The 13,296-nt window shown below is 36.1% G+C and overlaps 1 protein-coding gene across 3 annotated transcripts in view; it reads right to left on the reverse strand.

The window, feature by feature from the left end:
- FTCDNL1 (formiminotransferase cyclodeaminase N-terminal like) overlaps nt 1-13,296 on the reverse strand; it is a 91,360-nt gene that overhangs the window by 72,544 nt on the left and 5,520 nt on the right. For all 3 annotated transcript variants that reach the window (XR_012920597.1, XM_076005778.1, XM_076005779.1), the window contains exon 3: nt 2,680-2,846. Coding sequence is in view for 2 of the 3 variants with exons in the window: in XM_076005778.1 (XP_075861893.1) it covers nt 2,680-2,846 (167 nt within the window). In the remaining variant the exon portion in view is untranslated. The remainder of the gene's footprint in view (nt 1-2,679; nt 2,847-13,296) is intronic.

Genomic DNA, 13,296 nt, shown 5'->3' on the forward strand with positions numbered 1-13,296 from the left:
AGCTGCTACTCCGCTGCTGCTGCTAAGAGATTAGGGGAGCTGAGCTGAGCTCTAGAAATTTAATATGCCATATAATGCCTAATTTATTTTGATTCTAGCTTTGACTTGAATAGATAAACTCTCTTGGGGCTGCTATGCAGAATCAATAACCAGGGATTAAAAATTTTTTATAAACTGGTTTTGAAATAATTTCTTTTGGGGGACATAAAAGTCTAAGGTCTCTTAACTATTTCTAACAGTAATAGAGAAAGAGAAACTTGGTAAAAATATTCCAATAATATATATTATTTCCTTAAAAGCTACATTCTTTAATCTCTACTCAATAATAACTCACTAAACTTTTCTAGGGTTTGCTTTCCAGCATTCTGTACTTTTGTTTCAGGTGATTATAAATTATATTCATTTTCTACCTTGATATTCTTAACCTTCTACAGGTAACAATACTTCAAATACAAATACGTGTTATTAGCCAGGGCTCAGAGTTGTAACAGAAGCTGATTCTGGCTGAGTGAGCAGAGAAGAAGTTTGTTAAAAGAAGATGGGGGAACTCGGAGAATCAATGGGAGTCTGGAGGAAAAGGCAAACTAAGCTTCCAGGAACAATGCTTAAAACTACCCATAGAACTGGCCCAGTGAGGAAGTCACTGCCACTAGTAACTACGGCCCCACCAAACACTAAATGTAACTGCTGCCACTCCCACTGCCCAGCAAGGCCACTGCTGCACTAGAAATTTAACCTTTCAAGCACTGCCACTCCAAATGTCAGATGCCTTTATCAGCAAATTGGTTTCCAAGCAGAATCTTTCCTTCCCCAAGTAACTAACTTCCAAATCAAAGTCTTCTGCAAGTGTGCTGCATGTGAAACCTAGGTCATGTGTCTGCACATTAGTTTTGAGAGTCTGGAAACATTTTCAGAGCTTACCTTGAGGAAGCAACACTTACATTAAGATTGAAAATTCCCTAAACATAGCAAATATGTTCAAAACATCCTGGGCTACCAGAAAATATGAAAATGTTTACTATAGGAGAAAATTAATTTTGGAAAAGAGTATATTCTAAGTACCAGGTGGTTTAAATTACATTATTTAATCCTCACAAAAATAGATATTTAACTTTATTTTATTATTTTTTATTTAAAAATGTTTTGTAGAGACAGAGTCTTGCTGTTTCCCAGGCTTGTCTTGAACTCCTGGTCTCAAGTGATCCTCCTACCTTGGCCTCCCAAAGTGCTGGGATTACAGGAATGAGCCACTTCACCCAGCCTAATTTCATTTTAATGAAAGGAAAATGAGGCTCAGAGATGATGTTACTAGTTTTAGGTCATTTTGTTGGTAAAATGGAGAGCACAGGTTTATGTCCAAGCTTTTATCCTCTAAGAATTCTTCCCTTTTAAACAACATAACTCTAATTTCCATTTCCCAACTTCTAATGCACATACAAGCAGTGATATACAAAGTAGTGGGGCAGAGAGGAGAGTGGAAGCATCAGCTCTGAAAGCAGGCAACAAGATGTATATTATCTGCAAGAAAATTTAAAAACAATAATAAAACAGACTACAAATGGGTCTGCCTTTTTGATGATTATTATCATGTGACATCAATTCTAAATAATGTCAGCAATAAAATATTCCTAAGGTAAACTGTTCTTCACTCCTTGGTATACCAGTATATATAAGAAGCCTTCAATTTAATTTTCAAAAGATTTTTTTAAGAGAAGATTGTTTAGAACTTATAATAGAAGTGCCATAAACAGTCTTATGTTCCTAGAATAGATCATAAAGAAATCATTTAACACATGATGTACCTAAGTACCTATCTTTCAACATAGTTTCTAAGAAAAAATAAATTCTAATTTTCATTTTGGAAGCACATCTGTCCCAATTCTGATAGTATGAGCAGAGGTTCTTTTATTTTCTAGCAGTATCAGAGCCTCTGGTGATAATGCAGAACGTACCTGGAGAGCTCCTTTGGCATAGAGGCTCTCTTGGCAAAGTGGCTATTGCTGATGAAGAGGAAGAAGATAGATTCTGATAATTTATACAGTGCCACCGAAAAAGGCACCTCTTTAAGTTGGCATGAGACAGTAACTGTTTAGGTGAATCCCTAGGTGTAGAGAATTTGAGATCTTCAAGAATTAACTTTACACTATCACCAAATTATACATTGAAGTCATTCATAAATCAGGTGTTAAAAAATAGAACCAGCTGGATTCTTTTTTTTTTTTTAGTGAGATTGGAAAACTACAGATGTTAAATTTAACCTTCAGAGTTTCCATGTTTCCTTATAGATTATATAAAGAATATTATTGTCATTCTTAAATATATATATTTTTCCAAATGTAAATCTGTGATTTGGCAAGATTAACTGACTTGTATTATACATATAGCAGAGCCTAGTGTGAAAAATTCTATTTCATATACACAAAAAGCTATTGAAAGGAAGGCATAAATATAGAAATAGCATATTGTACAAAAATGACTGATCACTAGTTAATACATTAATAAAAACCAATAACCATTTGTATTAGAGTTCTATAGAGAAACAGAACAAATAGTGTACATCTATATATATATCTTATATATATATATAGAGAGAGAGGGGGTAGAGAGAGAGAGAGAGAGAGAGAGAGAGAGAGAGAGAGAGAAAGATGAAGAGATATTTATTATAAGAAATTGGCTCACACAATTATGAAAGCTGAGAAGTCTGAAGATCTGCAATTAACAAACTGGAGACCCAGGAGAGCTGACGTATAGTTCCAGTCTAAGTTTGAAGATCTGAAAACTGTTAACTGCCAAGGTTTAAATTCCAGTCCAAGTCCAATTCCAAGTCCAAAGGCAGGATGTCCCAGCTGAAAGACAAGGGCAGAGAGAGTGAATTCTCCTTTACTCAGTTTTCTGTTCTATTCAGGCTTTCAATGGACTGGATGAGGTCCATCCACATTAAGAAGAACAACCTGTTTTACTTAATCTACCTAAGTGTTTATTTCATCCAGAAACACCCTCACAGACACAGCCAGAATAATGTTTAACCAAATATCTGGGCATCCTGTGGCTCAGTAAATTTGACACAGAAAATTAACCATCATGGTTTTAAAAAGGCCTATATTTCAACATGTCATATGAACACAATGGAATAAATCTAAAATTTACAGGAAATGTAGAAGAGTATGGAAAAAGTTAAATTACACTGTAGAGAAGAAAAGATACATCCAGAATGTGGGACATTTAAAAAAACAACTGACCTTGAAGAATATAGAGGATATAAGACATGTCTAGGATTGCTTTAAAATTCTAAAGAAGGAAAAAAGAAAACAAAAGAATAAAAAGAGAAAGGAATAGATGAAGCAAGTGAGACAGATGTGGCAAAAGCTTGAAAGGTGTTGAACCTAGCTGATGGAAATAAGGAAGGGAGATATACTGTTCTGTCTACCTTTGTATTTGAAATTTTTCATAATGAAAAATTTAAAAAATAAACATGTGACTTGTGTCCCAAATATGCTCTTCCTATTGTTTCCCCTTACTAATAGCACTGACTTTAATAATCCCACAAATCACAAATTTGTATATCATTTTTTATTCTTTTTTATCATACCCAATAAGTCACCAAGTCTTATAGATTCTATCTCCTAAATATCTCTAAAATACGTCCTCTCTTCTTGGCCTAGTCAAATCCTAATACTATCTAACCCAAACAACTGTAACATCTTGCTAGATGGTCTTACTTTCTGTAATAATTAGTCTCAGCTAATTGTATTCTATTATCCACATAACTGTTAGAGTTATCCACCTAAGCATGAGTGAGATCATGAAATTTCCTTGCTTAAAACCTTACAATGGCATCCATGTCCTTCAGGATAACAGTGCAAACTCCTCTGTAAGTCTCAGAAATTTCTTAACACTATCCCCCCATCCCCAGCATCTTCAGCTTCATCCGTGCCACTCTTTAACTCAAACACTGCAATATTCTAAACTACTTGCACTCCAAGTACGTAATGCCCTCTTACCTTTCTGCTGTTGTATATGCTGCTATTTCAGCACCCTAACTCCTATTCATTCTCCTCTGATAAGTCTTCCCTCTTTCCCAAACTCAAACTACACTACCTACTCAGTACTCTGTACTCTACCCCACAGTAGCAGAGGTTTACCGCCATATTAGAACTTAAATTACAGAAAAGTAATTGTTTTCTGGCCTGACTTCTCCTACTAGACTGTAAACTTTCATTAATGCAATGACTTTGTCTTTTATCTTTGCAACCCCAGCATTTGGTACAGTTTTTGGTATAAATAGTATGTACTCAGGAAATTTAAAAAAATGAATGCTGGGTTCTACATAGTATACATGTTAAAAAGGTGACAGTCTAGTAAGGACAAATCAAATTCATATAACCAAAACAGAAGTTATGAGATGTGCCACAAAAGAAGTTCAAATGAAATTCTTTAATTATTTTAAGGAGGGAACTCTTAATTCTAGTTTTAGGGTGGGGTGAGGGTACAGAATTGAGAAAGGTCAAGGGAAAAGATGGCAATTGAGATGGCTCTGCCAAAAAGAATTTTAATACTTGGAGATGCAGCAAGTATAAGGAATGGATTAGGTCATGGTACTAACATAGTAAAAAAGAGCATGTTGTACAAGATCATAGAGTAGCGTCACTGAGCATTTAACAGAGTACTGGAAAAAGCTGGAGAAGTAGGTTATGCTTTAAATGTTGACTAAAGAGGCAGTATTTGATTTAGAAGGCAACTATAGTGTAATTAAAGGCAGTAATTAGCAGAAGACAGACTATTAGAGCAATGGTGCTTGTCTCGGTAAGGAATAATGAGGTCATCTTTGACAGGTAGTATATTATAGTCAGGCAGGCAGACTAGGGTTCAAATGCTGGTTCTGTCACTTAGTGTTATGATGTTACTTAACCTTGCTAAGTCTGAGTTTCCTCATTTATTTGAATAGAATGTTGTGATTAAATTTATGTAAAGAGATTAGAAACAGGGCTTGTATTAAGCAATGATATTTCAGCTGCAACTGATAAAAATTCAACTCCAATCAACATAAGCAAATAAAAGAAATTATTAAAAGATTACTGGCTAAATCAATGGAACAGATTAGAAAGCCCAGAAATAGACTCACACAAATATAGTCAACTGACCTTTGACAAAGGAGCAAGGGCAATGCAATGGAGCAAAGACAGTCTTTTTAACAAATGGTGCTGGAATAACTGTACATCCACATGCAAAAACAAACAAAAGACAAACTAGACACAGACTTTACATCTTTAACAAAAATTAACTCAAAATATATCATAGACTTAAATGTAAAATGCAAAACCACAAAGTGCTGGAAGACAACAGGAGAAAATCTAAGTAACCTTGGGTTTGGTAGTGTTCTTTTAGATACACTACCCAAAACACCATTCATGAAAGAAAAAATTGATAGCTCAACTTCATTAAAATTAAAAACTTCTGCTTTGTGAAAGACACTGTTAAGAGAATGAAGAGACAGGCCACAGACTAGGAAAAAAATCTTTGCAAAACACATACCTGGTAAAAGACTGATATCTGAAAATATAAAGAACTCTTAAAAGCTAAGTAGTAAGAAAATAAATAACCCAATTAAAAAAATCAGCAAAAGATCTGAGCAGATACCTCACCAAAGAAGATATTTATATGGAAATAAGTGTATGAAAGAATACTCAAATAATAGGTCATCAGGGAATTATAAAATAAAACAACAGTGAGATACCAATATACACATATTAGAATAGCCAAAACCCAGGCCGGGCGCGGTGGCTCACGCCTGTAATCCTAGCTCTCTGGGAGGCGGAGGTGGGCGGATTGTTCAAGGTCAGGCGTTCAAAACCAGCCTGAGCAAGAGCGAGACCCCGTCTCTACTATAAATAGAAAAAAATTAATTGGCCAACTGATATGTATATAAAAAAAAAAAATTAGCCGGGCATGGTGGCGCATGCCTGTAGTCCCAGCTACTCGGGAGGCTGAGGCAGGAGGATCTCTCGAGCCCAGGAGTTTGAGGTTGCTGTGAGCTAGGCTGACGCCACGGCACTCACTCTAGCCTGGACAACAAAGCGAGACTCTGTCTCAAAAAAAAAAAAAAAAAAAAAAAAAAGAATAGCCAAAACCCAAAACACTGACAACACCAAATGCTTATGAGGATGTAGAGCAACAGCAACTCTCATTTATTGCTAGTGAGAATGCAAAATGCTACAGTGATTTTGGAAAATAGTCTGACAGTTTATTACAAAACTAAACGTACTCTTACCATTCAACCCAGCAATTATACTCTTTGGTATTTACCCAAATGACCTAAAAACATATTTCCACACAAAAACCTGCACATAAATGTAGCTTTATTCATAATTGCCAAAACCTTGGAAGCAACCAAGATGTCCTTCAATAAGTGAATAAGTTAACTCTGATACATGAATATAATAGATTATTATCCAGTAATAAAAATAAATGTACTATCATGCCAAAAAGTTCTGCTTAAAGGAAGGAAACTTAAATGTATTTTTCTAAGTGAAAGAAACCAATCTGAAAGAGCTATATACTATATAATTCCAACTATATGACATTGTGGAAAAAGCAAAACTATGGAGACAATAAAAAATATCTGAGGTCTCCAGGGAGGGAGAGATGAGTAGTTAGAGCACAGGGGATGTTTAGGGTAGTAATACTGTAATGGTGGATCCATGGCATTACACATTTGTCAAAACCCATAGAATATACAATACAAAAAGTGAGCCCTAATGTAAACTATGAATTTTAGTTAATAACAATATTATAATATTGGTTCATCAGTTATAACAAATGCACCACACTAATGGAAGATATTAATAGGTTATAGGGAAACTAGGGTAGGTAGTTAAAAAGACACAGTATATGGGAATTCTCAGTACTTTCCACTCAATTTTCTGTAAACTAAAAATACTCTAAAAATAAAGTTTTTAATTTAAAAATTCACTAAGCAATATAAAATTCATGCACTTTAATATAAAATGTAAAAGTTGTACTTAAAGGCTGTTGTGATAATTCCCCAAAAGAAGTCTAGGGTTTAAAGGACTAGAACTAGGGATTTGATGACTCTCTTGTTTTGTTGTCATCTTCTAATAATTAGGCAAGTTTTCTTGACATGTCAGGAACAATGACAGCTCCTGCCACCACCACCAAAAAAAAGGCCTATGTTGATATCTGAGGCTGGTGGCAGTGTGGGAAATCTGGGGTGCTAAATCAACTAGGAAATTGTTATTGAAGGCTTAAAAAATAGTGATCTAGTTTTGTGATAGCAAAAACAACTGGCAACACTGTTGCTTGCAGTAACTCAAAAGATACCCAAAAAAATGCCTATAGAAATTTTTAAAAATTAAACTTACTTTTAAATAATTATAGATTCATGTGCAGTTGAATAATACAGAAAGATTTCATGTACCCTTTACCCAGTTCCTCAAATGGTATCATCTTGCAGAACTACAGTACTATTCTTTGTTCTGAAGTCTGTTGTATCTGTTATTAATATAGCCACTCCTGGTTTCCTTTTTTTAATATTTGCATGATATATCTTTTTCTATTATTTTACTTTCTACCTGCCTATATCATTGTTAAAGCTTCAGTCTGCCATCTTAAATTTTGTTTGCTGTTTGTTCTGGGTAATTTTTTTTCTTTTTCCCAGCTGTCTTCTTTTCCTGACTTCCTATGGGTTACTTAAACATTTTATTTCCCCTTCACTATGAAGGATATTTTGACTGGGTATAAAATTCTGGGTTGACAGTTCTTCTCTTTCAGCACTTGGAAAATATTGTGCTATTTCCTTCTGGTCTCCATGGTCTCTGAGGATAAATCTGCTATCATTTGTTTTTCTTCTATAGGGAAGGTATCAAGTTTTTTCTGGTTACTTTCGAGAATTTTTTCTTTGTCTTTAATGTCCACAAGTTTAATTATGATGTGTACTTGCATGGATTTCTTTGGATTTATACTGTTTCGGATTCATTCATCTTCTTTAATCTGTAGGTTATGTCCTTTGCTAAATTTGGAAAGTTTCCAGCCATTATTTAAGTATTTTTTCAGCCCTGCTCTCTCTCCTCTCCTCCAAAGCTATAATGACAGATATTTTAGATCTTTGGTTATAACTTCATGAGCCCCTAAGGTACTGTTCATTTTTTTCCGCATATATTTTCTCCTTGTTATTCAGACTGGGGAATTGCTACATCTTCAGTTTCTTTGATTATTTCCTCTATTCCTTCCTTTTTGCTTTGAGCCCATCCAATATGCTTTTTAAAATTTAGGTTCATCTTTATGTTAGGTCATTAAATATAAAATTTCTGATTTCTAAATAAAAGTTTAGTTTATTATATCTCAAACAAGAAGCAGTACAATTAATCAAAGTATGTGCCTAAACTATTGACACAGTTGTGCCATCTTACTGGTAGTTTGTTTACACCAGCAGTGAAGAAGCCTGGAGAGTGGGTAGTCATGAAATCATGAAAGGCATTTTCCACAGCCTGTTGAGAATTTAATATTTTTCCTTACAAGAAGTGGTCCAAAGCCTGGAAGAAGCAGTAGTCAGTTGGTTCAAGGTCTGGCGAATATGGTGGATGACAGAGAGTTTCCCAGTTTACCTGCTATAAATTGAACAGCATTGGTTGTGAGACATGTGGTCAAGCATTGCCTTGCAAGAGGATTGGCCTTTCTCTATTGACCAATCTAGGCTGCTTAATTACAAGTATGCTCATTATTTCATCCAATTGGTTGCAGTAGACATCTACTGTAATTGATTGACCAGGTTTCATGAAGCTGTAGTGGATAATACCAGTGCTGGACTACCAAACAGACACTATTAGCTTTTTTTAAATGACCATTTGGATTTGAATGTGTTTCAGCACTTCATCTTTATCTAATCATTGTGCTGAATGCTTGTGATTGTCAAAAGGAATACATTTTTCACCACATATAACAATACAGTGTAGAAATGGTTTCCTTTTATGTAGTGACAGCAAAGAAAGGCAAGCTTCGAGACAATTTTTCTTCTGATGCTTGTTTAATTCATGTGGTACCCATCTATCCAGCTTCTTAACCTTGCTGATTTGCTTCAAATGGTCCAATATTGTTGGAATAATAATGTCAAACCTTGCTGCTAATTCATACATAGGTTGAGATGGATTTGTTTCCACAGCTTTCTGCTCATCATTATCCACCTTGGTCTCAGGTCACCCACATGGCTCATTTTCAAGATTAAAATCACCAGAACAGAACTTCTTGAACTATCAATCTATTGTAGCCACATCAAGCTGTCTGTGCTGCATTGGTTCCACAACAGAACTCACACTCAAAAATAACATAAATTTTGACTTGACAAAAATTGCTCTAAAATTTTTATTTGGAAGATAATCATGAGCCAAAATGTACATTTGAAACAATGAGGATGGACCTCCACAATAAAAATAAGAAGTGTCGGAGTGAAATGTCAGAGATATCAACTGTTGAACTTAGTACATAAGGAAATCAGACATTTCACACTTAATAACCTAATACCTTCTATTTAGGTGTTAAGACTTTTTTTGTTGAGGATATTTTTAAAAATTGCATCAAGTATGTTTGAAATTGCTTGCTGAAGCATTTTTATCATTGCTGCTTTAAAATCTTTCTCAGATAATTCTAACATATATTGATTGTCCTTTTTTATTGAGATCTGGCTCCTAGTATGAATGGTTTTCACATGAAACCTGGAATTGTTCATATTATGAGACTCTAGATGTTTTTTTAAAACTTGTTTTAACTTGCTTTCTCTCACATCATTCCAGCCAGAAGGAAGAAGTCCAGATTCTCCACTTAACCTCTGTTAACTCTGTATGAGAGAGATCTTTTCATTACTACTTGGTGGAGGTAGGAGTTCTGGTTCCCTGCATGGTCTCTAATAAACACTGTGGGGATAGCTTCATTACTGCTGGATGATGGTGGAAGTCCTGATTCTTTAGTCAGCCTCCTCAGTGGAGTGCAGGAGGAGTGTCTCCCCATATGGTATCCATTTGCACTTTTAGGGGAGGGGAAGGCTTATTGCTGGTGATGAGAATGAAAGCTCTCTACATAGCCTTCTCTGACACTACGCTGATGGGGGTGTCAGAGAACCTCGTGACAGCCTCATGAGAGTGGAAGTTGAGGTTTCTCACTCAGTCTTTGCTGGTGTGGATGGGGCCAAGGTTTTTCCTTAATAACTGGCTGGAATAGAGCAGTTATTTTCAATGTTTTCTGTCTCATGACATTTTCCCTTTCCTGGTCCTTTGTGGAGAGAGAGCAGGCTTTCCTTGAGGTTTTTGGGGGTCTGTTTCTATGGGCTGAGTTGCTAGCTTCTTCAGCTTTAGTTCAGACAAAAAGAAAACCCAAGGCGCTCATCACTATGTTGTTCCTTCAGTCTTGAAGTCTCTACTTGGTCTGCTTTCTTCTTTCCATTTTTCAGAGTCTTCTTACGTTTACTTTATAAATAATGTCCAGGGTTTTTACTTGTCTTAATATTTAGCAAGAAGAATAAGGAAATGTCTATTTACTCTGCCTTCACAGAAGCATGTAATTGAACTTTAGTATTTCACCTATGGTTTAAGTATCAGCTCCAAGCTGTGTATGGAAAGATACAGAAAGAAAGAGATGAAGTAAAGTAAAAAATAGCCAGTTTTTAAGCAAAATTTAGAGGGAAGACAGAGGGTCTAGGACTTATTATGTTGGAAAATAAAACTTTCTCATCTCTAGTCTCTCCAAGTAAAATATAGTCTGGTAGTATAGATAAGATCAAGGATATTAATGTAAGATCCTTCGCATAGTTCTTTGAAAGAATTAAAGTAATAACTACAAGAACTTATCAGCTGGACAGAGGGGTTTTAGAATTTTAAGGTCATAGTCTCACAGAAATCTTTTCCCAAAGTATAAGTCTATACATAGAAAGGCATGTCTTAAAAACAATTGTGTGTTTTGATTTTTGGAGTGTAGCATAGATTATAATCACATATATAGGAAATACATTTTTAAGTAAATTGTATAGGTAAAAGAGCTCTTAGAATGCCCTAAAAAGGACCAAGAGTATTCAAACATGCAAAAAGACCTTTGGATCTCTAACTTTCTACTGGTAGAAAGCAGGCTGAGAAAGCTAGTTAGTCGCCAACATGAGCTACTTCTTCAGATGTATTCAAAGGGTGATGGAGAAGATAAGGTCTCAGAGTATACTGCCCAGAATCCAGAATTAAAAGTCACAGAACACAATGGACTAGAGAGAAGTCTTCCACTTCTAGAGAACTGAGCTTGGCCTCAATCAACAAATAGTCCCTGGTTGGGCATAGTGGCTCACGCTTGTAATCCTAGTACTCTGGAAGGCTGAGGTGGGTGGATTGCTCAAGGTCAGGAGTTCAAGACCAGCATGAGCAAGAATGAGACTCCATCTCTACTAAAAATAGAAAGAAATTAGCCAGACAACTAAAAATATATATAGAAAAAATTAGCTGGGCATGGTGGCCCATGCCTGTAGTCCCAGTACTCGGGAGGCTGAGGCAGAAGGATTGCTTGAGACCAGGAGTTTGAGGTTGCTGTGAGCTAGGCTGATGCCACAGCACTCTAGCCTGGGCAACAGAGTGAGACTCTGGCTAAAATAAAAGGAAATAAATAGTTCCTTTCCCAGGAGTAGGGGATCTGGTAACATGTGTCTAGATGAATTTCAGAACTTCTTGGAACCAATGATTGCTGTGAACTAAACTTTTTTTCTCTTTTTGAATGTGAGTATTTATGTGATTTTTCTGTCCTTGTTTCACCATTGAATATTGGGTGCGTGAGGGACAGGTAGCTTGTCATTTTACTGTATAGATTCAGAGAATAAGAGGATCTGCCACATCTGTACCTGAGATTCTGAGAACATGAGATTCTGAAGTTAAAAGAGAGTAAAACCATGACTGGATGAGAATTAAGGTAACTTGGGATAGCAGTGAATGTATTTTGTAGGTGAGTGTAGGAGAAAAGAGAGTTCTTATCCATTACCAGGTTCATGGCTGAGGCCCCTATAACAAAAGGAAGACTAAAGAGAAAAGCATACAGATTTATTAATGTTTAATGTAAGCTTAACATGACACAAGAGACTTCAGAAATGAAGACTTGAGGAAACAGGGAAACTTGTGTACTTTTATGCTATATTTGATGAACTGGATAGCTATGAAGAAGTATGATTGGACAAAGGAGGTATGACCTAATGGCAATAAACTGGGGGGAACTTAGCAAGGCCTGTTTGTTCAGATTCTTCCCTCTGTCCCTATCTTCAGAGATAAGGATGCTGGATATAGGGAGGGCATCTTTCATATGAGGCTCTTATGAACTACATAAGGGAAAAAGGTCTGGAAATTTAGGTTTTATGGCCTGCTCCAGAGGAGAAGAGTGAGGGCAAGGTGAGAGTGACATTTTGGGATAGCAGGTCCCAAATCCCATCATGAGGAAGGATGTGAATAATTGTGGCCAGAGGATAGACTGTGATAAATTACAAAAATGGATACAGTTCTTTACCCCCTCTATATCTATGTCCTTTTGAAATTTCTCACATTAAGAGGTGAAATCTTTTTCCCCACCCCTTGAATTGAGCTGTCCTTATTTTTTGCTCTGGCTAATAGAATGCAGCAGGAGTGATAATGCGCAAGTTCTGAGTCTTGGCCTTACTTTTGCTCACTCTCCTAGGCACTGTCACCATAAAGACAAGCCCAGACTAGTCTCCTGGATGATGAGGAATACACTGCCTTATCTAATAGTCAGCCAGTCACCAGACATGCAAGTGAAGCTATCATAGATAAGCCAGCCCCTAGCCATTCTGCCAGCTGAATATAGGGATCAACCACGGTCAGCTGACACTATCCCAGATCAGGAGAACTGCCCAGCTGACCAGTAGACTCATAAGCAATATAATAAATACTATTGTTTTAGGCCACTAAATTCTAGACTGGTTTGTTATATAGCATTATTGTGACAATAGATATAAGATACATATGGAGTACTGGAATAGCTGTCCACTGTCCTCCTTGACTTCATTTTTGCCCCTTTCAATTTCTCCTCTATTCTGCAATAACAGTGATCTTTCTAAAGTGCAGATCTTATCATGAGTTTCCCTGTTTCAAATTCTTCAGTGATTCCCCAAGTTTTTCAAGATAAAGATTATGGTTAGTTTCATACAATAATCTAGTCTTAGCCAAACCTACTTCATCTCTTATTTTATTCACCTTGTGCTTAAGTTCAAAGATCTCTGAATTCTGATGAGTCTAGAGTGGAACCTGCGTATGG

This window comes from Microcebus murinus, chromosome 8 (assembly GCF_040939455.1).
Source record: "Microcebus murinus isolate Inina chromosome 8, M.murinus_Inina_mat1.0, whole genome shotgun sequence".
Taxonomy (NCBI): Eukaryota; Metazoa; Chordata; class Mammalia; order Primates; family Cheirogaleidae; genus Microcebus; species Microcebus murinus.